At 38.2% G+C, this 25,663-nt stretch overlaps 1 protein-coding gene across 1 annotated transcript in view; it reads right to left on the bottom strand.

Annotated features, from left to right (window-relative positions):
- KCNMA1 (potassium calcium-activated channel subfamily M alpha 1) overlaps positions 1–25,663 on the bottom strand; it is an 887,197-nt gene that overhangs the window by 125,566 nt on the left and 735,968 nt on the right. The window contains 1 exon segment of the mRNA XM_031949466.1: positions 23,397–23,473. Within this exon segment, the coding sequence (XP_031805326.1) occupies positions 23,397–23,473 (77 nt within the window).

Genomic DNA, 25,663 nt, shown 5'->3' with positions numbered 1-25,663 from the left:
TTCCCAAAATGCTTTGCTCAAGAATGCTCCTAAATTTTGAGAACTTAACTCCAGTCAATTCTTTTTGCCCTTATTCCTAATGTATCCAGTCTTATCATTTTTGATTCTTTACTCCATTGGTTCCTACCTTGTGATTTATTAACCTCCTTTTAGAGCTTTGGTTCTGAAATGCCTAGTAGGAATTATTTTCTCAGTGGTATGTGTTAAGAGTAGTACATTTCTTAATAAAGAAGAAATAGCTCTATCTTGACAAAAACCAGGAAATTTTTCAGAACCAATCTAGATATCAACACTGCCTGGAAAAAAATCTATGGGCAACTTGACTGGCAAGTTATCTTTCTTGTATCGAGCAGAAAAAACATAATAATGGGAGTATTTAGAAGGGATTTCAGACTTGACTTGAAGGACTATGAACAGCAGAGAAAGATCAGAAGTTTATTCTGTTTGGGCACGATGATCAGTCATTTGAAGAGTTTCAAAAAGCCTTCAGTAATTCTGTTTTGGGGCTGGGTTGTTCTGGTCATATGAAGAGTCAATTAGCATTTATCAAGTGCCAGGCACAGTGCTAAGTACCCATTTGAAAAAGGATATATTTTCATGTATGGCAGGGAGAGGGTTAACCATTTGGATTCTACTTAACATCCTTATTCCCTGGGAATTTCAAAAATTGACACATGAGAATGATTACACCCAAACTACTCTGGGAAAAAAATAAAAATAAGTTAACTCTTTGATTTTATTATAACTGATACTCTACTTGTATTAATATAAATCCTAGATATATTCTCTGCTCCTATTCATTGGGTAAGTTGGTTGGGAATTCTTGCCTACTGTGATTTCACTGAACAAAGTTTATTCCCAGCATTGTGTTTCCAGATGTTTTTCCTAATATTTACTCTATCACAAAGAATTTAGATCATACTAAACGGTAATTTCCTAAATCAGTTATCCACTTTTTTTGTCTGCAGTATTTTCTTTCCTTAATCCTCTAGTGTGTCTCTTAGTTCTCCTAAATTTTAAAATGACCATAAGCTGCTTAACAAATACAAGGGAAACTTCAAGAATAATAACTTGTGATTCATTTCTTCTCTACCTTAAGAGTGCCAACTTGCTTCCAAACGCTAGATATTCTTTTTTATCTACTGCCTGGGACAAAATCCTTTTTCAAACATCCCACCTCCTGCTCGAGAAACATTTTTATCCTTTATTCCATACTATGGCTAACAAAACCCCCTGCATTATAAGGCTTTACAGGATGAAATTGATTATGTCTTCTTTCTAGGTGATATGTGATAGTTTCAAGCCCTCAAAACTGGCAGACCACTTGAATTGAGATCATTTTTATCCCTATAAAGGACTCTGATCATAAGATGTGTCCTAGAGATCCCAAACTGTTTTTCTACTAGTGATGGTGTTCTGGTAATAGGTTTTCTTTATGTTAAAAAAAAAAATCCTCATAATGCGTGGTATCCTAGTCTCTAGTTCTTAGATCAAGTTGTTTTGTATTACCACAAGCTTTTTGGGGTTGTCCAACAAGTAGATAATAACCTAGGATGATTCCTGAAGAAACAAGTGAACTTTCCTCTTGTAGCTTCCCCTTAAAGGTATGGCATGAAGAATAGATGAAGAAGTTCTATTTGAGCATGGTTGTTAAATTAGAAACTTGAAAATGAAAGAGCAGGAGTAGATTAAAAGTTTTTCCCTACCCAGTTTGATCCATATCTCAAAAGAAAGTCTTCTTGAATCTTGAGTGGGTTGGACTCTCCAACATCCACAAAGATAAGCTTTTTTCCTCTTTTTAGGTGCACTGTGCTTCATTTTGGTCTATGTTCCTGTTTTGAAGCAGCAGGAATATCTCATTTGCTTCTAATTCATTAATGTGTATGATTATGAATTTCCTGCTACATTTTATTTATCCAGCTTTCTTGATCTTGGGTTGGATTTTTTCTTATCAGAAGAATAAGAAGAGGGGTAATACTCTTAAAGATGAGGACAGAGGAGCCTGATTACTTATTATATATTTAATATTCTAGTTTCAGAAAGAGCTCCTAGAAGGAAAAGGTCAACAATCAGCCAGACCAGCCCCTATGTTTTCCTTGCCCTTCTCTTAATTTCAGTTGCTGCTTTTCCTATCCTTGTAAGAAGACTGAGAATATCAATCAATCAATCAAAGATTTATTAAGTGCCTGCTGTGTGCCAGACACGGTTATGTAAATAATTCCACCTGTCTCAGTTTGGCCCTAGAGAGCCCACATGATGTCACAGACACGGACACTATGACAAGGACACATTGGACAAAGGAAAATCTTGTACACATAAAGAAAGAAAAAAATAACACTGTAAGGGGATGCTCAAAAAAGGTCAAATGACTTCCTAGGATTTCATACATCTGTACTTCATAACAAATGTGTTTTGTATTTTCACTGAAGTAGAAGTAGTTGAATACTACAGCAAATTTAAACTGAATGGGATGTGATTTTTTTTTTCTCCGTAGATAGAAGGAGACATATTGTCTCCTTGAAACAGATAGAAGGGGACATATCTTTTTCCCTTACACAAAGATTTAAAAATCATTCCTCTTAGTTCTAAGTAAAACAGACAGAGGCAAGGTCTATCTGTAGAGTTGGATTCTAGGACCCAGACCAGTGACAAACCTGCTCATTATAGCTCCCAGTCCTAACTAAGCCTGCTGCTCTTTCTTAGGAAAGGAGATGGGAGAATCTAGTTCTCCTTTGCCCCCAACACAGCCAAAGCTGCTTATCTCAGTTTGAGATGAGAGTGCTAGAGGAAATTTGAGAAGCTGGAGGAAGTTTCCCAATAGCCAGTGTAATGGCTCCCACATGGTTGATTTCCATGCCTGGCAGCTATATATGTAAATTCTGCCACAATGAGATGAAAATACCACTGAGCAGTTAGTAAGCAAATATGAATCCCAATGGGCTGCTGGGTCAGTTAAGGAGAATAAAACCGATGACATTTAACTAATAGAATTCAACTGGTTTGAAGCAATTAATTAAATTTAAAAAGCAAAGGAGGATAGGTTTTTTTTTTTCCCCAGCTCTTGAATTAATTTCTTTTGTAACTAGTAAGTATTGATTACTGATTATTTGTCAAATATTGAGAAGTCTTCAGAATTTTTGAATGTTATGATATATAGATTGGCTATAGATGGTGGATATCCAAGAAAAGATAAGAGAGCTATACTGAAGGGGAAAGACTAGGAAGACAACTTTTCAGTGGATCCCATTAGACCAGGAAGTTCTTAATCCCGGATCTACAAACTCTTCCCCCTTTCCTGTAGGGTGAACAATGAGCACAGGTAGTTTTAAAAAGAGACATAATATTTTCATTAAACTTAGTTTTCTTTTTAATTCCATGCATTTATAAAACAATATTCTGAGAAGAGGTTCACTGGCTTCAGCAGATTACCAAAGGGTTCACAATACACGCAAAGATTTAAGAACTATATATAAGTAGATCTATTTTTCTTGCCTTTAAGGTGTCGTTGTTTAATGTGCTTTCTGACCATACATTCCACATCAAAAGGCATAATTTTAAGCTTTACTGTGCTGCTATTTTTCACTCAAAAGGCAATGGTTTTCACTTGATGAAGCCAAATGGCCAAGATCCTTCCTCAGACTAAGAAATGAAGAAACTCCAGGGATTAGGAGCAAAAGAAAAGAGAGATGTATAAAATATGACTAAAAGCAGAGGCTCCAACTAATGATTGCTCATGTCAGTAGTAATGTGAGGAGAAGGGAGAGGGTGCCTCAGTGCCTGCTAAGAGTTTCCAAACTAGCTTTGTACAAGCATTATCTGTATGATATGGGTTGGAGACACTGGCCAATCATGTCAGAGTCAATTAGCTGTAGATGGGCAGGAGTCATCAGCTGTGGAGGCTATCCTAAAAGCAGCATGGAGGATTTCCCAGCCTCAATGTGTTACTTGCTCCCACAGCTGTTTCTAAAAGCCTCTTCCCAGAGGCCCATTTAGAATGAAATTAAATGCAACTTTGACTTAATTAACGTTTTAAATGATAATGAATACAATGTAGATTCATAGGAGGCATTTACATTGTGTTGTAAAATTGATAAAAATTTAATAACTCTTTGTTAATAAGTTATGTCTCTCCAGACCCATAAAGCCTAAGGCGCTGTAAACTCTAGACTGGGGTCTAATGTAGTTTCCCTGTGCAGGTGGAAGAGGGAGGCAGGATACTGATTTGACATTTGCTCTAAGCTTCCTCAGATTCAAACCTCTGCTTGTTCATCAGAACTTTATTTCATATAATAAAGGTCAAGAATTGGGCTCAAGGCAGAGCCATGACAGAAATGCTCAAGTAGAAACCAAGCCAGCCCTGGCATCTGTCACTTGAGATAGTGGAGGAGGAAGAGAGATGGAGAGCTAACTGGCTAGCATCTGTCCTGTACCAAGGAGGTAAGATGAAGAATCTACCGCTTGGTGGTAAGAACTGTCAGGGTGAGTTTCATGACAACCAGCCACAGTCAGCACACAAAAATGCAAACATAATTTCCACGTCACCTTGCATAAGACCCTCTGCTTGGCTCAGTTCATTGGGATACAGGCAACATCTTTACATTAGTTTGTCCCCAAAGAGGCAAATCTTACTCTAGTCATTTTCCTGTGCTGCTGGCATAGAAAACAATCGAGAACAAAGAGTAAGGAACAATCACCAAATGGTTCTAAGCTCTTCCCTCCACCAGATACTTCTCTCACCTGTTAATGCTTTTCTTTAGCTGTTAAGCCCCATATAATTCAGCTATAGCATATACCTCATTCTTCTTTCAAATATGAAGAAATGAAGAAATTTATTACTAAATGTCACCCAAGAAAAGCCAATTGATGAGCCATCTATCTGCCTCATTAGAGTTGGCAATGGTTGACAATAGAGAGAATCTTGACAAGCTCCATTGTCTAGACCATTTTATTGCTCTGTCATGACTCTTTTACTTTATGAAAGATTAGTAGTTACCTCACTCTTTCCATCCCATAAGTCCCAAAGAGCCAAATTCCAAAACATTTAGGATGAATTAGGAAGAAGAGAAAAAGTGTACTCAGAAAGTAGGAAATCTTAACAAAGGATTTGTTGCGTGAGGAATATTTGTGTATCTGTGTGTGTGATAGAATGCCTTCCCTCATGTGAAAATAGGAAAAAGAAAAGGCCCAGGAGGATTCTGGAGGAACCAATATCCACATTAGGAATTAGCCATGATTCTCACTTCCATTATTATTAATAGGATAGCTTGTAAGATTCATTGTCCAGGGGGCAGCTAGGTGGCTCAGTGGATAGAGCACCAGCCCTGAAGTCAAGAGGACTTGAGTTCAAATATGGTCTCTGGCACTTAACACTTCCCACCTGTGTGACCTTGAGCAAGTCACTTAACCCCAATTACCTCAGAGGAAAAAAAAAAAAAAAGATTCATTGTCCAGTAGTAAAATCAATCAGGATTGGAATATAGGAAAAGAATAAAAATCCCTTAAAGTTGTATACAATGGAATGAAAAGAATTCCTCTCTCATTTCAGAAGATTATATGAGTCCACCTTCCATATAATTGCTAACTAACTAAGGAAATAGGCTTCATGAGATGCTCCAGTTGTCCGTGGTCAGCCCTTGATCACCAGTCATTTGGTGATGAGCCTTTCTGACCTTAGCTGAGCTAGGCTTCTGACCCCAGGCTTCTATCCAGCTTGGTGGAACTCCCACCAAATATCACCATACCATTATGAGTCACTAGAGTGGAGGATAAAATATAGACTTATTCTGCATTTTATTCTATTTCATCTCATTTCAACCAGCTTTGTCAACTGTCCACATATGTGTATCCTTTTTATAATTTTCACAGTAGTTGTCACCCCCAAATTCTCCAGATCCTTTATTCCTCTTTATCTGATTTGTGCACTTCAAAAATGCCTCTATTTCATTTGGATGCCTTTAAAGCTATTGACAACCTGTCAATTCTATACTATGTCTATACAAACCAAGGCTCTGATGAAGATAGGTTGATTTTTGTTATATGGCAAGGCTACCGGTAACATCCAAATGATGAACTCTCCTTTCTGCCTCCCACTTTTTATCATGCTAGACTTTGTCCTCCCCCAAGTGAACTCTCTGAGTTAAGTGATACCTTATATTACACCTACATGAGCCACAAAAGTCATGTAATGTAAAATTAGCTCAGTAGTCTGCAAGTGGATGCATGTAATTCTGTAGGCTTCAACTATTAATAAATAGAAACTCTGGTGTGTGTAATCACATGTCTATATTAGCTGAGACTCTGCAAAAGAAACATCCAAAGATGTTTTCTTTTTTCAACCAAATGATTCATTTTTTTAATGTGACCATTACAGGAGGTTTGCAACAAATATCATGTGACATCCATCTCAGCAAGTTTAAATCAATCTGGTTTTTATTGTGTCATAGTATCATAATTTTAATTGTTCCTTTATGTTAAATATTAGATTAGGCTGAGATAATAGGAATAAACAGCAAAGCAGAAAAGAAGGCCATTTTATAAATTTGTGTTGGAAAATATGGAGAGATGTATAACCACAAATTGTTGGGGGTTTTGTTTGTATTTTTTTAAATGAAACAAAACAAAACAAATGAGTGTTTATATACCACTGTATACAGAAATGACTCACTTTGGAAAGACTTGCCCTGGAGTTGGTCCTTATGGTGGCAACTACAATATGGCCACTTAAGAGAAACACTACTTAGGCCAAAGCATTATGAAACATACATGATTCCTCATCAGTAGCTGGTTCTACTTTGTTCTGCTTATATATAGATATATGGATAGAGATATAAAGAGATAGAGATATATTGATTTATTGAGATGTTATAAAAATCTCATCTAATTCACTATTACTCCCCAAATAAAAAGTTAATTTATTAAGATGAAATTTTGGTATTCACTGAGGGAATCAATACTGCTAGCCATTCAATTGGTTCCTCAAGAATGTTAAAAGGAAAATACACATTGAACAGGCATAAATCTCTCAATGAGACAGATTTTTACAAACATTGTGAATACTTTGAAGACATTCACACTCCTCTGAGAATTTCCTTTTTCCATGCCCACTATAGAAAACATATAATGGAGGGTTGTCTTTCTATTTAAAGTGTCTTGGAAATGAAAAGCTTTTCCTTAAAAAGACAGTGAGAATCAGAGAGAAGGAAGGGAGTAAAGAAAGACACTAAAAGAGGGGGTAGGAGGAGTGGAAAAAAAAAAAGAAAGAAGTGCATTAAATAATCTTAGAAACACATCAGCCCAACTGGGGAACTGTGACCAAAGCAAGCTCCATAATAGTATAATGACCTTTAATGAGTGTCTTGGGAAACAATATAGTCCCGGCATAAAAGACAAAGGGCAAAACCCATCAGGGCTGTGCTGACACTAATTCAGAATGATTTTCTGAACAACTAAAGAATGTAAGAGAGGTAATCTGATCCGCCCATCTGACCTCACTTTGATTCAAGGGCCCTTCTCCTGCCATTTTTAATCGTCAAACACTCTACATTTCACATCTGCTCATATTTAATGAAAAGCCGACTCTCACCACCATTCTCTGAGTCAACTAGCTCTGTCAAAATGGGTACCAGCCGACCCCATGGCAGGGCTAGGGAAGCCCCGGGATTTCTATTGAAGCATTGCCAGTAAAATTCTGCATGTAGATGGATAGTTTTTAATGGGAGAAGAAAGGCTTATGTGGGTTCATGAAGGGGCTCGAATTGGTATTGATTTTTCTTACTTATTATTAACAGTCAAAGGTGAGTGGTCTCACACAGGGAAGAATGAAATCTGCTTTCATTTGATGGAGTGATGACTGGGGGGAGGCTAGTGAAACAGAGGAGGTAAAATCCCCTCTGAGCTGTCAATACCAGTTAAAGCTTCAATGTGCAGTCAAAAGCTACGTTTCCCCACAGTGGTTCTGTTTGGGGGAGACAGGAGGGCTGTGAGATCGTGCACAGGGTGTTTCTGGGTAGACGGGACAATATAATCCAAAATGCTGTCTTCTCTTCCTCTTAATCCTTACCTCCACCCAGCCCCCCAACCAAAAGTTGGGATAAGTTGGAATGCTACTGAAACGCTCCAAAATATGGTTTCTCCTTGGATATGGTAGAAATTATACCCCTTGACATTTCCAAAGTAGGCTAGTCATTTACTTTGCTATGTCTGGTGGGAAGAGACCAGGACTAGGACTTGACCACAAGAGCTGTTTCCTTTCTTCCAAGTAAAAAGGGAACATTTAAAGAGACAGTGAGTCCTAGCTGTGGTTTGGGGGATCTAAAAGCTGATTAGGATCAGAAGTGTACACCCTGCTTAAAACAGGAGGCTCTGAAAAAAAGGATGAATCAAGTGGCAGATGATTATTTTCTCTTGAACAATTACAGCAATCCTTCCAAACAAAACCCCGTGTACCCCAAGACTCCTTGCCCCACTACTATGAAAATCAATCCAATTCACTTAAAAAAAATAAAGCACCTATTGTATATGGCACACTGAACTAGGTATTGGCAAAATGTAGGTAACACTGTTCTTGTCCAGATAAAATTCATGGCCTGGTAGGGGATTTATCAGTCTCCTCTGCTTTCTACTTATTGCCTGTCCTGATACCCTTCTTCCTTACCTCTTGCCTATGTGACTATTAGCACCTCCTAACAGATCTCTCCTTTTTCCTCTCTGATAGATCCTTCGCACAGCTACAACTTCTCTTTTATAGGAACCATTCTAGCTCTGAACAAGTTCTGGCAATTAGAATCTAGTTCTAATATTTCTCTGCTCAAAATATACAGGTCTCAAATCTTTGGAGAAGCAAAGAACAGAATACAATTAGGTGTTTAGTGAATAGTGTGGGTGAAACTCATTACCAGCTGGAGATAGGCAGGGTGACTTTATGAAGGAAGTAGTCCTAATGTGAGTTGAAAGGAAAAGTAAAACTCAATGATCAAAAATGAGGAGGAAAAGCATTCACGTATAGTACAATGTCAGAAAAGGCCTGGATACAGGGAAGCCCACTTCATTTTGAATAGAATATAGATTGCATGATAGAGTTTGGTATGAAACAAGATCTCAATGATAGGATGGCACCAGAATAGGCAGAGTCTTAAATTTCAGGCAATAAAATCTGAACTTTACTTGGTATGCAATAGGGAAACCCAAGAGATTTTTGAGTAGAGAAACAACCTAATCAGTTCTATGCATAGGGAAGATAAGGAGGGGTTGCGATTGTTTTAGTTGGAATAATTTTTAATCATTAAAGGAATAAAAGTGAAAAAAGATGATACTTTCTTTAGACCAGGGTTTCTAGTTTGCTTGGGTTTCATGAACAAAATAATTAATTCAGTGTGAGATCTGCCCCGATGTCTTTAAAGACCAATTATTGGAAGAAAAAGCCTCTCTGAGCTTTTGCTTGATTGTATATTGGAACAGAATGAAATTCCTCTCAGTCTCTTTCTGCAACCTTTTGCTGTAGCTTTTTAAAAAAGCATCTTGCCAGCTGGCATTATTATGGAGGAGATAATTCTCCCAGGTATTCTCATGAATGAGAAGATGACTTTTTGCCCCCTTCAGTTATTCTAAGTAACTCTGATATTAGCCAACCCAGTAAGCAATGCATATTAAGAAACTTAGACCCAAGTTTCAGTGTTAAATACTGTAAAAAGAAATAGAATCCTCCCTCATTCCACTCAATGGGATTTTTCTCCTATTAGAGAGGCCTTAGAAGTTATTCTTAGACTATCATATTACCTGTGCTTTAAGCTTCACCTTCCTACTCCCATCCCATAATTGTGAGCTAAAGTGAGTAAGGTTCATTTTAAACTGGATTTGACTTAAATATAAAATTGTCCTCCTGGTTGACATTCTTGGGGTTGGATCATCCTAATTATTGTATATACTATTTTATCTCATCTCTGCTGATAGGGAGGATAAAATGGATGTCTGCCCAAGATAGATTTAAGCCATATATAGGCACATGAACCGGAAGGGTTGGTGGCAATAGGAATAAAAAGGAAAGGACAGATTGTTTGGATGAATTCAATAAGACTCACAACCCAAATGGATGTGAAAGATGAAAGGGAGAAGAGATTCAAAAAACAAGCCATTGTGATACTGTAGCCTTAGACTTGATCAAAGACTTTAAAAAATAACAAACAGAAACTCCTCAAGGATCACATAATTAATGTCCATATGCTCTGTCATCGAAAGGATACGAGTTATGTAATGTTGACAATGGAAACCATCAGCTTCCTAATGAGTAGTGCTGGGGTATACCTGGCTCTGCCACTGGGCTGAAATATATACAACTTGACCTCAGTGTGAAAATCTGATATTCTTGCAGTAATATAGTGTGAATATTGCTCTAATAAATTGAACAAAGGCATGGTCCCAACACTGCTAACTAAGCCTTGCAAGGAGTCAATCTTATCAAAATTGATAAGACACTCTAGTTTTCCTTTCCTTTCCTTTTTTTAAGTGCCCAAATATTCTGCTCCTGTTTAGAATTGGAATTATAATATAATTCTGAGGCCCTAAGAATTTTTTTCTCCCAGATAAGCCCCCAATGGAAAGAGTGTTCTGAATTTGGAATCTTCCTGAGGACCCTATAATATAGATTATATTTATGGACATATAAAGCTTACATAAAGGCTTGCCTCATGACAAGTCTGTGAAAAACAAAAAGCAAAGATTATTATCTCCAATTTACAGATGAATCAATTAAGGCATAGGTAATCTAAATGATTTGTTGAAGGAAAACAGAAATGAAAAGATGTCAGAGCCAAGAATCAACTTTAGATCTCTGACTCTATCACTTCTCTATTTTTCTCCCCACATATCACCAGGCTGAAGGCATTAAGGCTCCACTTCCAAAGGGAGAGGAAGGAATCCCGAGGGGCTGGAAGACTAAGAAGTGGGCTGAATATAAAAACATCCTTCCATGTCAAGATGCTTTGTGAGAAGCTCCCTGAGCCCATTGCATATTATCCAAAGTCAGAGCTGGTGTAGATTGCCCTTAAATTGGGACCTTTTCCCCATCCAATTTCATCATGTTTGGTGTGCTATTGAGCCAATTGCCCCTTACATTTATGAAATAAAAATAAAGCATTTCTAAACCACACTATTTAGGTCCTGCTTTGTGGAGAAGCACACAAAGCAAATTAATGAATCACAAAAAATCGAGAGAGGGACACTCCAAAGGCATAAACACAGACACACAGGTACAGAGAAAGGTAAATAAAGGACCACAGAAGAGACAACACTGGAAAAAGCATCAGCCTTGTAAACACAAGGAACCACAGGGCACAACACAAGACAGGGATGGTAATATCACAGACACAAAAGACACGGAACATCATGTGTTGGTGTTCAAACTTACAGGCATGTAAACTGGTGGAGCAATCATTAACAGAGACAGAAGAAAGTGGGAAGGCTCTTTCAAGGGTGTCCATGTTACTACGCACATTGCCTGACATGCAAGAGCAGTCACGCTCAGAACGTCCGCAATCAAAACAACATGCCATTTTCATTCTCTTGTAGATGGACATCTTGGCTATCACCATGAGGTTGGGTGGGAGGAGAGGAAGAGCAGCAGGTTAATGGCAAGGTTATACATAACAAGGCAGCTGGAAGGTAATTGAAGGGATTTAATACAGGCCTTAGTTTACGTTAACAGTCTTGACCCAGAAAAAAATGCAGTACGATTATTGATAACAGTTTGGCTGCACATCAAAAAAAAAAAAAAACCAATAGGGAAAAGATAAATTGTCTTCGAATTCCCCAAGGCTGTCGTCTGTTATGTTTTCCTCCCCCACAATGTAAAATGGGTGACCACAGGAAAAGAGAATGGCTAATTGCAATCAGGTTTTTCTATGAAAAGAACAAATTAAAGACAGAAGAATCTCACCAACATTTTCTCTCTCTCTGGCCTGATTACTACAGGAGGGCAAAACATGCACACAGCCAATCAATTAATTGCTAATTTGGAACAAGAAATGATTTTTTTTTCAAAAATGCAAAAGATATCTAATATGGAGGCATTCCAATTTCCATCTATTTCTTAACATTAAGCAGAGGCTGGGACAGCTTTCATCAAATTAGATGCCAAACGATTACGTGTTAATAAAGAAATCTGAGGATGTCTCTGTTAAACTTCCTGGGAGTGAGTTTACATGATGCCTATAGGAATTTAAATTTACTCTTGACAGAACAAATATCCAAATCTGTCCATATAAGCTAGCTGTTTACAAATAAGAAATCACCAGAAGCATAAGGGAGGTTGGTCTACCAGAATGTGCTTAGCGACTCAAGGATGTATTTCTTGTTTCAAGGGGAAAGGATTTGAAAATCATATCAATTTTTATCTCCCCCCACAAAATCCAGTAAAAAAAAAGTTAAGGTTTGTATAAATGCTTTACGTTTTATAATAGATGTGTATATATGTTTATACATACCCGTGTATAAGTATAGCTACAGCCATATAATATTACAGCTTTTGTTTTGATTGTGCTTTTCTTAACATAGAGGGGAGTGGGAAAATTAATAGATTTTTTTTTTAATCAGCAATAAAATCAAGACCATTACACTGATCTGAGCATTAGAGTGGTTCTCTCCAAAAAAAAAAAAAAAAAAAAAAAAAGTAATATTGTTTTGTCCATATAGACTGCAGGTCAAAACTTATGTAGCCAAGTTAAAACAGTTGTCTTAGCATTCCTGGAGGACTTCCTTTTAGCACTCCCACTATAATCTACCAAGCCAGTCCATATGGCAATACCAGCCTGAGAAATCCTCTAGTCTTATTTTTGATGGTGCCCCAGATGCACATCACTGGCAATCACTTAACATGAACTAACTCATTTCTCTATGAACATAAAATTGGGGTGCTCATCCACAACTTCTCAGGTAAAAGCAAATATTCTCTGTAAATGTAAATCAAAAAATTGGGGTGCTCCTCTGCAACTTCTCAGCAAAAGCAAAAATCCTGTGAAGTCCATGTGAACCAAAAATTGGGATGCTCATCAGCAACTTCTGAGACAAAAGCAAAAATCTTCCAAGGTCAATGTGAACCTAAAGGTCTATTCCTTTTGCCCACAGGTTCCATCAGTTGTTGTTTTTTTTGTTGTTGTTCTTTTCCTCCCCCTAGGATGGCAGCAGTGTTATTTTAAAATATGGCTTGTGGTTTTGCCCTCCTTGAATGCTACAGTCACCAGGAAGAGAGGTTTAAATCTCTCAAATGGGTCAAGTCCTGTTCTAAGACCTTTATGACTTGCCATACAGTATATTTGTCAAGCAAGGGTAACGTTATGATTGTGAAAAACAGGCACTGGGGGAGATGAATGAGTGATCTCTTCAGCAGCAACTCCATTCCCTTAAACTTTGCTCACATTTCTAATGACATGTTCTTTTAGCATCCTAGCTGGTCGAGTTATCTTACAGCTGTTCAGATGGATCATCATGCAGCAACCACCTTGTGCACTGCATGGTATATCATTCCTCTGAGCTTAGTTTTTTATGGAAAAAAGATTTGACTATAGTGTTTAAACCAAAGGATTGGGAAAGGGACTAGTATATACTCTATTCAGCAGACTTTCTCCCAGTACCAACTCACAACAGTGTCTGAAGCTTGGAGGGGGAGGGCAACTTTAATATAATTTCATAAAAAGAAATTTTGAATAACTAACCCAACCAGGAAAAAATGTCTTTGATTTGTTTTAATTCTATAAGGGAAGTATTAAAAGTTTTAACTATTATACCAAATGGATAAGAAAACTTACTAGATTTGCATTCAATGTCTTTTTTAAAGTACCATTCTTTAAAAAAAAATGCAATAGAAAAGAGGGCCACAAAGTTCATTAGCAAGAGTCCCTGGTTTTCATTTTCATATTGCCTTTTCTATGTGAAAAAATGGAATCTGACACTAATTTTTTTTTAAAATATCATTTTTAAGGGTAATGGAGGTACAATAATGGTGGGAGGAAGTGTGGTGGATAGAAGGATAAATTTGGGGACTCTTTCCATAAGAATTAAACCCAAAGAACTAGTCAATTGAAATCCCCTACTTTGAAGAATTCAGAGGAAAGTACCACTTTAAACAAAAGGCTTGCAAGGCACTATGTTTAACTGTTATTTTAGATGGTTGTTCTGGAGACCATGCATCATTTTGAGAGTTCATATTGTTAGCATGCAGGAAACAGGCTTTTAACCTGTTAAAATAAGCAGCAAAAAAAGACTTACTGTAAAAAGATTAACCATCATAGATGTATTCATATAGCAAAGCAATATATGTAATTTTTTTTAAATGGGAAAACATGCGATTCTTATTTATTCCTTCCCCAGTCGTATTACACTCACACCAAATACAGTATTAAAATTAAAAGAGAAAAACAAACCGTATCACACAACATTAGTAAGAATGGTTAGTAAGAATCCTGACGACAATACAGAAATGATTAAAGATGGGTTTCACACTTGATCAGACTCTGTAAGAAGTACCGCTGTCCAAAGTGACCATCAGCTGAGAGAGTAGCTACCTTGCACAGCCTTGAGAGAATATTCTGAATCCTTTTGACACTTTACTAGGTCTGAACACTCTTTTGTCCCCGCCTCTAGCCTGACTCTGTTGAACTCAGCCCCCAAACATCCATATGGGGCCAGAAGAAGTTGAGTGATGATTTGTACCCAGCAAGCTGAGAATTCCAGAATATTTGGGAGTTTCCTTATTCCAGCTTTTAATTGTTTGTTTATTCATTCATTCATTCACTTATTTGTTTATTTATTTATTATCATCAATTAAACATCTCCCTGTTGATGGGTGGGATCTCTGAAAGTTTATAACAAAGTATTCATTTGGGATAATAGTTTTCTTAAATTTTAAATAGAGGAATAACTGGAAGGGTTGTAGATTGCAAAATATCACTCAAAATCCAATTTAAATTGCAAAATGGGATTAATCCTGAATTTCCTTAAAACAGACATGCCAGCTCTTAGTCTGACTCTACCACAGGCAAGACAAGGTGCTTCTCTTTCCTGCTGATTCCTTAAAAAAAAAATTTTTTTTAAATAGTCTCCCACTATTTGCCCCATCATTCAATCAAGTATTTTTCAATAGTAACAAAAAGCAGACCTGCAAGGACATCTAGTGGAACAGTACAGAAGGGCAACTGGTCAAGAGAAAATCTGGGAGGGCATCCTCAGTGCCTTGGCTCTCATTAAGAATAGAAATGGTGAACACTTGTCATTTCAATTCACCCTCTTCATTTGATCCCAGGTAGAATTTTAATGGCTACAGAGGGGAATTGGGATGGGGAGGAAGGGACAGCAGGAAGTGGACAAACAATCCAGTTTCTAATGCTTTGGGCAGCATTAACAAAGACCATATTAAGTCCCAGCCAAGTCAACTTGTGGCCTCCAGTGAAGCTTCTTTGGACATAAAAGACAACCTTATTATGTGAATGCAAGGGTCAACTATCTCTCCTTCTTTTCATAATGCTCCAGAAGAAGTCTCCTGGCCAGGGCCTGCCAAATATCCCCAGAAGATAAATTTGCTTTTTTTTTTTTTTTTTTTCCAAAAGTTCCAAGCCCAAAACAGGATATGAACACCTGGAGTTGCTAATTAGTATTTTTTTTTTCCAAATCATAAAGTGCCTTCTGCTTGGGCTTTGGTTATAAAGTTGAAGCCAAATGAATTCTCAGGCTGGGATTGGATTCTGGACCTTCTTCCCCCCCCAAAAAATCACTCTGCTAGGGTGTTCTTAGCAATGGCCACCCCTCTAATTTTCTAACTACATGTGTGCATCTTCCTAAGGCCCAATGAAGGAAGAAGATCAAAAATCAAAAGTTTCACTTCCATTGCCTAGTATTACAGAAATGCCAAAGAGGAAGCATTGTCAAAATTAAAGCATCTCAAGTGGCCAATTCTGAGTATTAAAATCAAGAAATGATCACTGGTACCACTGGAAAACTTCCTATGTATTTGAAAATGTGGTTATAATAAGGGACAAGAAAACTGCAAAAAGCAGCCCCGCTGGACTAAACATGTCCACATTACTGATATTTCTTCAAGTCAGATTGACAATCTGCTGTCAAACTCAAGTTCTCACTTGAGTTGGCCCTTCCAAGCCAAGCCTGGAATGGGAGAGTGAGTTGGATTCTATCCTGTCCTCAGTACCATCTGCCTCCCACATCAGCAACCAAATTGTCAGCCAATTTCCAATTGTGGAATCTTAATTTCCAGGGTGGATTGGAGGAGGCAGGAGAAAGCAACACTGGACTGTCAGGCTCCAGATGGAGTTTTCCAACTGTTGGAAAAACATCTTTGGTTTCAAACTGAGCAAAGTCGAGGAAAAGACCAGCGTGGGGGGAAAAAAAAAGAAAAAGATTCTGCTGGGCAATTTATAGTCACTTTTCAGACCAAAACCTCAATTTGAAAAATCACTGTGACAACATATTAAGAGTTGAATGTAAGAAGCATCATTCTTAAGAGTGAGCCCTGGAGCTTCTCTTCCTGTGCTGGGGAGGAACTAAAATTAGAAATAAAAATAACCATGGAAGAAAATGTCCACTAAGGCTTGGCAGCTGAGGCATTTGTTTGATGTGACACTGGGAATCAGGGAGTGTTGGTTTGGGTTCTATATATTAGGAATGATGTCTTCACTTAGCTAAATTCCTCCTATTAGCTTCTGGAGGGAGAAGAAAGTTCTTCCAGGTGGAAGGACTTTCTGTTCCAAGAACAGAAAGAAGGAAAAAAGAAAAGCTAATAAGTTAGTGTTAGCTGAACGCAGCACGCCCAGCTAATTAATTGGTTCTGCCTCCAATGACCATCTTATGGCAAGAAGACTCAGGACCTTGGCGCTGAGCTTCGCTGGCGGTTTTTTCTGTGCCTTCCCACAAACTCCAAAGGGATATCCGATCTAGCCCTTGGATCTGGAAGCTCCAAGTTGACTCACCCTCATAATCCACTCAGGGATAGGGTGGAGAGAGTTGCTCAATCAACTATGTTAGAATTCCATGGCCTCAGGGGTTCCAGAGTTGGGCTGCCACTGTTAAATTAACACTGAATAACTAAATCATTTACCCTCCAAACTCAGGAGATTGCTCCATCCAAATGATTAGCCTTAGTGTACAGCTGTACAGAAATGGGGATAGAATCTGTCACCGAAATAACATCTCTATCAATTTCTTCTTTCAAATCAACCCAAGATCCATGAAAGAAGTTGGTTGTTACTAGTTGGAGGCACCTTGTTCAGGACAAAAACCATAATAATAATTTTTAAGCCACATTCTCCAGCATGTATTTAGAGACACGTCTCTAAACTTCCTCATAACCCAAACCTTACTGGGCAAGAAACATGCTCCCTGGGAATGTATTAAGTGCCTGGGGACTTGCATTTACTTCTTGTGGGCACTAGAGAACCATTTACAGCAATGGAAGCATTCTTCTAGCAGAACTGAATGCATAGTGTTTTCCAAGGTGCCTGACCAGCACTCAGGGAGCAGATGGAGGAAGGAGTAGGGGCTATAATATTTTTAAAAAATCTTTTTGTTTTGTCTCTGAGGAGTTTTTGGGTCACTTACAGGAAAGAGTCATTTTATAGTGAGAGAGATAGGGAAACTTTACGGATTGCTGGAAATAATTACCACAATGCATTTACTTGTTTTCCAGTCCTTCGGATATTTATATTTCCAAAGCTACTCACAGTTAATTCACTACCTTGTATAGAGAGATAGATATGTAGGTGGTAGCAAGTGCCTCTCTATAGAATCTGTGACTGTATATATAAAAATTAACATTTTTACATATAAAGTACCAGTATACATCATATATATCACCATAAAGGAATATATATATATATATGCAGCATATGGACTGCTCTTGAATATGAATTCAAGCACGGTCGCAGTGGAGGCTGAACCTAATTTTTCAAAGGCAAGCATGTCAATGGCCTCCACTTCATCCAGCAAACACAGCTATGGTGGTAATTATCCCAGTCTAATTGGTCTCCCCTAAAAGTAATGAGACAGGTTCAAAGTCATTTAAGAGAAACACCATTGTGGAGGTCTTATTTCCAAATGGAAAAAAAATAAGACCATGTTGGGAGCTGACAAGGAAGGGGTAGGTAGCACAGTGGGGATGAATAGACAGCTGGATGAGCAATCCACTGTCTCCAGCTCTTTGCTAGTCTATGGACCGTGTTGGAAGATGAGAGGTGTGGGTATGATGTCACTGCTACATGCAACATAAATATCAAAAAGAAAAGAACTGAAACTATACAGAAATAAAGAATCTCTTCTAGAGAAAGACAGGTGGGACTGGACTCTGGGCTTCTAGGAACCCAATTTACTCACAATATATCACTACCAGTGTGCAGTTAAAATAGAGTAGGGCCCGTGTTCCAAGGCAGCAAGAGAAAAAAAAATAAATCAAAAATATGTCAATTGTCAGAGATTAAGTAAAATTTCTTCAAACACATCAATTTATACATGATTTGTCCCCTATGATGTCTCCCTTCACTGCTGGTGGGGGGTGGGAAATATAAACAATTAAAGCAGGTTTGCTATACAAAAACAAAAGGAGCAAAGATTTGTTTCCGAGAGCTTTCATCTCGGGCCAAATTGTGCTTTTTCTCTTCCTTGGAAAGCTGTGTGGAAATTCAAAGAAATGCAAAAGTTAAAACTACATAAATACAGAATGACCAGTTAGGAGCACACTGGATTTCCACCTTTGGGAATTCCTCTGGACAAGGTGACATGAAACATTATAGGTTATTTGATGAAGGAAGATGGGAGGGAGGAAGCTGTAAAAGGAAGGCCTGGTTATTTTAATTATCCTTGCTTTGTGGAGATGTACCATTCCTAGGTAAATTATTAATACCTAACCTAACAGGTTTGGACAAATGACTATGTGGGTCAGCTTCTTGCTCAAGCCTTGATGTTGTCATGGCGAATGTGTAGACAGCTTCCAAAGAAACGTGGGACTACCAATGCATTATTCTTGAACTTGGCTTTTGACTGGCTAGGAGAGCTGCTGACAATTAATGCCCTTGTAATTAAGATTTCTTTGTCATAAAAATACTTCTTTCCTACTTCTCTCACCTGCAAGCAGGGGAGGTTTATTTTTAGCAATTCATCCCCCCCCCCCCCCCCCCCCCCCCACATCTGCATTTCACTCTCTCTAACACTGCCTGCTCTGCCTTGTTAATTATGAAAAAAAATATTTGGACATTCCACTTTGCTGTCAAATATTAGCTTGACAGTCAAGACCTGCAATGGAGGCAGGGGTAGGGGAGGGAGGGAAACCCAAACAAAGCCTTGTCATGTTGGTTTAGCTTTGGGAGAGACAGTGCTTTTGCAGTGATCTGGGCTGCACGTGATTAAGAATCATATGCTTCACTAGCTGAACTAACTTTAAGGGAAATGAAGAGAATAAAATCATTTCTAACAATTATGAAGCATCCCTCTCTCTCTCTCTCTCTCCAGTGGGGGAAATAGCTATTGCTGTTGGCTTGTCTGGAATTAAAGTGGGGGAAAATACCATGGTAGGTCAAGTCTTTGCCCTCAGCATTTTTTACAAGTGTATTTACTTGTTTCATTTCACTTGCTTTGGAGTTGTTATAAATCTGACTCTGAAAGATCCTTGGTTGAACCTTCCCTACCAAATCACTTCAAGAACTCTTAACCTGAGATGCAAGAACTTGTTTTTTGCAAATATTTGGACAAATGAATTTCAATATAATTGGTTTCCACTGCAATCTTCTGTATTTTATTTTATGCATTTAAAGCCATTTTTCTGAGAAGGGGTCTAGATAAGGATTTTGCCAGACATGACACACACACAGGTTAAGGACCCTCACTCTAATATTACAATCACTTTTGTCCAGTTTCCTATTTCTTCTTCGGTCATGTAGGACCTGATCTTTCTTCTGTTAACCTACACAAGGGCATGGTTAATTGGGTGTGGTCTTAAGGGTTTCTCTTTTTCCTTGAGAATTTAGTTTAATTGAAAAGGACTTTCTCCAAGAGTTCATGTAAAATTGACTTAGAGGTTGAGTGAATCTTAGAAGCTATCTAGTCCAACCCCTTCATTTAAAAGTGAGAAAACCCAGGTTTGGAGCAAAAGAGGGAATTAGTGAAGGTCATACAGTAAATGGCAAACACGGCCCTTCTCTTCTCTTTTTGTCTACAAGCATGACTGAAATGATCCAGGCTGCTAGTGGGTCTCAGAGTTCTCCTTAGGGTGTGGTGAAATAGAGTGATTGCCCAAGGGATGGTTTAATAGTGAGAACATTCTAAAAAGAAAAAAATATCTATGTCTAGCTATATCTAATCTACATCTATATCTACCTATATCTATATTAAATATTCATATATAATATAGATATAGATATAGATATATTCTGGTCCTAGTTCTGCCCTCAACTCTTCAGGTGAGCATGGGTAAGTCCCTTCCTCTCTCTAACTTGAGTTTCCTTATTCATCAAATGAGGGAAATAGACAAGTCAATCTCTGAGCTCCCTCAGGCTTTGACATTCCCTGAGACATTTCAATGAATCTCTTTTATATCATGTCCTTCAGCAAAACCCTTCATAGCCATTAGCCAGGACTAAAAAAACAAAAACAAACCAAAAAAATTCTGAATTGTTTATATATAATATTTTCAATACTGAGAGAGCTAGGGATATTTTCTATAAGATATTCTGAGGGAATATCCTCATGATATCCACTTAAACTATGTTTTACCAGTAGACATACTAAGGCAATGAGAGGAGAAGGGCATATAATTTGATTTTTCTCGGGTCCTGTACCCTCTGGGATTAGCTATTTGGGAAGGTCCTCAGAATGAAAGAATAGTTTCTCTGTGGATTTTTCAAGTCTAGAAGAACCTTTGGGGAAAGGGATTCTCTTCATGGAATCTTACATAAAAGATGGAACTCCCTCTGTAGCCATTAGAGGAATTTCTTTTCAAACAAAAGATACCCTTGTACTCACTATGTCTCCTGCTGGGAATGGGAAGGATAGGAATCTTTCTTAGAGTTAATGGAACCCCTCTGCTAGGGCCATCCTGCTATCTAGAGTAATCAGAGAGTAACTGCTTCCTTAGCCCTTCTGGGACAACTCTCAGGATTCATTAGAACCATCAATAAATCAATAACTAGTGCCCAACAGCTCATTATACATGGATCAGCCATAGATGTATTCTCTACTTAGTCTGCTCACCCTACTCCCATCCCATACTGAGGAGTGCATAGGGTCACTCCTCACTGGAAGTTTTTAAACAAAGACTAGATGAATAAGTCTTATATAATGCATTATGTAGAGGTGATTTTTGTGTTGGTATGGGTTAGACTGTGAAGCAATATGGTTGACTGGATAAAGAGTTGGCTTTGGGAACCAAGTAGACTTGAATTCTAATCCTGTCACTCTATATGCCATGTGACTCTGAGCAAATCAGTTACTTCTTACAGCTTAAGGTAGCTGGCTCTCCAAGACTATTAGTTGTAGAAAAGGTACCAAGCTGCATGTATCATTGACTCGTTGAGTAATTTTGCCCATATAAATGAAACCATAAGTCCAGTCCCTATCCAGAGTCCCCAAGGCATGGAGTAGATGGCCACTGGGATTCTATGATTTCTGTCCATTTCCCAAATCAGCTTGCTCTATTTCAGGCTTTAGACTGTTTATATTCTATTCTGAAGTAATTTAACACCAGATCACTTGAAAACGGTTTCTTTAATCAAAGGTGTAACCCTGCAGAGAAAGCTGGAGAGGCCAGTTTTTTCCATAGATATAATTATATTTAATTATCACTTCCCAGTAGAAATGAATTTCTCCATAGTGTCACTGGTCATGATTTTGGAGGGAGGGAGGTATGACTTCCAAGATACCATTTAACAGGTGGCAGAGGGAACAGAATGAGGATCTTAGAGTCAGAAAATGTGAGTTAAAATCCTTTCTCAAAGCTTACTAAGCTACTAGCTTAATCTATGCCTCAGTTTACTCATATGTAAAATGAATATAGTAACAGCACCTATCTCAAAGGGCTCTTGTGAGAAGCAAATGAAATAATATATACACAATTTTGTAAACTTTAAAGCACTATATATTGGTTATTATTAGTATAAAATTATTATTATATCAAGACTGATGATACTTCTTCCCCTCTCTGCCATTTAAAAAAAAAATGGAAAATGCCTAGTTCATTTCCCCCATTAATATGTCACTGAATAATCAGTGGGTAATACCTGTACAACATTTCTATAAATTTCTATAAATCTCCAAATATAAAGAGCCTTTCTGGGGCTTGGTTTGGAAGGGATTTGAGACAGACATGCAACATAATATGAAATGCATTCTCTTCTACCCTTTGGGGACCACAAAGAGAGAAAGAATAAGCAGTATCTCTTTGAATGAGACAGATAGTGACTGGACCTGTGATGAAGAAAGGAAATGATTAAATCCCTCCATCTATGCAGGTTAGCATCTTCTCAGCTACTCCTAATTTCAGAGAGTTGCCAGAGTAGGAGGGAAGTGACTTGCTCAGGATCACTTTGCCAATGTGTGTCAGAGGTGAAACTTGAACCAAGTCTTGTACTAGACTGAACTCCATCAAGCTGGGAGCTCTTTGATAGCAGAGACTACCTTTTGTCTTTCTTTTATCTGCAGAGCTTAGTGAAGTGCCTGACACACAGTAGGCACTTGATGAAAGCTAGATGACCTGACGTGCCTTCTTTGTTCTAAGTCCAGTCAACTACATCCTATGTCATCCCATTTCTTTTGACTAAAATCATCAAAGTAAATCTGCCTAGCAATGATGTAAGACCAGGATGGATGAAGATATCGAAATTTAATTTTTTTCTTCCTTTGGTGCCAAAACTTCATAGACCTCATTTATCTGAATGATAAATAGAAAAGGTATTTAATCTTATTATGATTCAACATCCTACCTCTATCCTAAGTCCCACTGGCCAGCAAAATCATCCTACCAGGAAACAAAATTGGCTTAGTTTGAGCTCCCTCTTCCTGAAGGAGAGCAATTGGATGCTTCCCCCTCCTGACCCTAGTTTTTGCATATCGAATTCTACCCTTCCAGATCAGACTCATCTTTGCCAGGACTGTTCTTAAGCCAGGAGGCCATTTAGGTCACTACTTAGGGAGGGAAGGAAAGAGGGAGAGGGGGAAGGGAGAGCTGATGTGAATGGCAGATTTGCCAACTGAACAAACAATATTTATTTCCCAGTCTCTTTGTACCAGTGTGTGAAACATAAACACATTTTAAGCAGAGTCGCTAAGTGGAACAGTTTCCTTAGGAGATGGGGAAGGAAGTGAAATTGAGGGGTGGGGATTGGTAGGGGAGGAAAGGCAGAAGAAATATTACTTACGCCGTTTGCAGCCACATTTTTTTATCCTTTTGGGATCTGTGATGTCATCATGACAGGCTTTGCAGTAAAAAAATGCCCTGGAGAGAGAGAATGGAAAAACTGACACATTTCTTAATCCACCCAAATGAAATGAGTCCCACATTTCTTCCTGCTATGGTGCCAAATTAATGAAACATGCCAGCACTAATTTCCTTTAATCTTTTGAAAGGTTTAGACATTTAAAGACGGAAGTGTTTGTTGCAAGACCCTTCATCTCCAACATGAGACTCTGCTCTTCAAGTTAGTGCTTCTTTTAATAAACTTCCATTGGAAAAGTAATTGGGGGAAAGGTTGATAATGTAACCCAGAAGATTAGCTCATTTGTCTTTCATCTTTGAGAACATCATGTAGGTTCCCTCAGCCGAACACATTGAGAGTGAAGGCTCAGCCATCGGCAAGGTCACCATTCTCTGGACTCCTTAGCAACAAACTAAAGATTTAAGGAACACAGGAGACAGACAGATGAGGCTCTTCCTCACTCAGACTTTACAAAGGGGATATTCTGAATTAACCTTTGCTCATTAAGCAAGCAGAATGGTGGTAGTGGGGAGAGAGAATGGGATTTGAGTCACATACTGATTCTTTGTGATACGAGATCTAGCATCAAAATCCAAGAGGCAAGATGGCAGCCAAATACCGTTAAACTGGAAGGGAACTCGGAAATCAACAGGTCAAATATTCTGGTTTACTGGGGAGACAATAACAAAAACTAGTCAATCCCTATACTCAACAGCACATGGGTATGTTCTCAGCTAATGTTTCCCCTTGGCTAAACAAGACTAAACAGGCATTCATCTACAGAGGGCCTCCGGCCTGGTTCAAAAGAGCATTCATTACAAGATGTCCCAGCAATGAACCTAATTAATAGGGTGTTCTGATGGGCTCAGGTGAGGTAATAGAAGGTAAGTCTAAAACAATGGCTAGAAACTTAGAAAGGCTTAGTATTAATGGGTGTGATGAAATCCATTTTATTAGATTTCTGGCACACAGGAGTCATTACCATAATAGATTTAGGGCCAAAAGGGATGTTAATAGGCCCTCTTTAAGGTTTTCAGGGTGCTTTACAAATTTCTGTATCTCTTTAATGTTTTCAGTGTGTTCTACGTGGATTTACAAGGATTATTTTTGGGTATCTTGGTAACATCACTGTGGGTTTTTGTTGTTGTTATTGAGTCATATGAAATCATATGTGACTTGTAACCCCATTTGGAGTTTTCTTGGCAAAGATAGTAAAATACTTCCCTATTTTCTTCTCCAGCTCATTTTACAGATAAGGAAACTGAGGTAAACAGGTTAAGTGACTGGCCCAGGGTCACAGAGCATGTAAGTGTCTGAGGCTGGATTTGAATTCAGGAAGAAGAGTCTACCTGACTCCAAGCCTGGCACTTATCCTACAGGATCAGGACTATTATTATCTTTATTTTACAAATATGGAAACTGAGTCTCTATGTTAAGTGTCTTGTTTCCCTTGACGTAAAAGGAAAAGAGCAATCACTGGGTCCCATTCCCCTTATTGTGATTCCATCTCTCTTAGTCTTGTTATAGTGGCTGAAGAACCTGCCTCAAAGGCAGGAAGACATGAATTCAAGTTATACATCTGATACTCACTGGCAGGGTGACCCTGGATAAGTCCCATAACTTTTTTTTTAGCAGTCTGGACCAGCAGTTCTCAAAGTCTAATTGGGGGTCCTAAACATCCTATCAAGGGATCCATACTCTCAAAACTATTTTCATAATAAAACTAAGATTTTTAATTTTTGATGTGACAAATCAACTCTAACATACACAACTAGAACTTCTTTAGGGGTCTTAAATAATAGGAGTATAAAGGGTTCTGAAGTCAAAAAGTTTGAGAACTGTTGTAGGCAATTTTCAAAGATTGTAAATTGTAAAGAAGGTACTAATCGGAGGGAGTAAAGATAGTTGCCTCCCTCACCCACAAATTTCCTATAGAGTCACAGATCTAGTCCTTATTCTTCTTTGGGGGTTCTTTACTTTCCACTTGCTGTTTCTGTATAGATAATATCATGCAGTCCATTGAATGGCTATATACCAAAGACTACTACTGACTCTACTTATAAATAACTGAGAAAATTCTGTTCCTTGATTATGTTGGTATTTGGACTGGACCCAAGAAGGTTTTTCCCCCAAAATTCTGATCCTATGAGCCCTCCCTCTCTCCTGTAATACTGTGCTTAATCTGGTCATTTGGGTTTTCTATAAGCTCC

Source organism: Sarcophilus harrisii, chromosome 2, assembly GCF_902635505.1.
Source record: "Sarcophilus harrisii chromosome 2, mSarHar1.11, whole genome shotgun sequence".
Taxonomy (NCBI): domain Eukaryota; kingdom Metazoa; phylum Chordata; class Mammalia; order Dasyuromorphia; family Dasyuridae; genus Sarcophilus; species Sarcophilus harrisii.
Note: the sequence above shows the minus strand (reverse complement) of the source record. Positions and strands in the feature narration are given on the sequence as shown.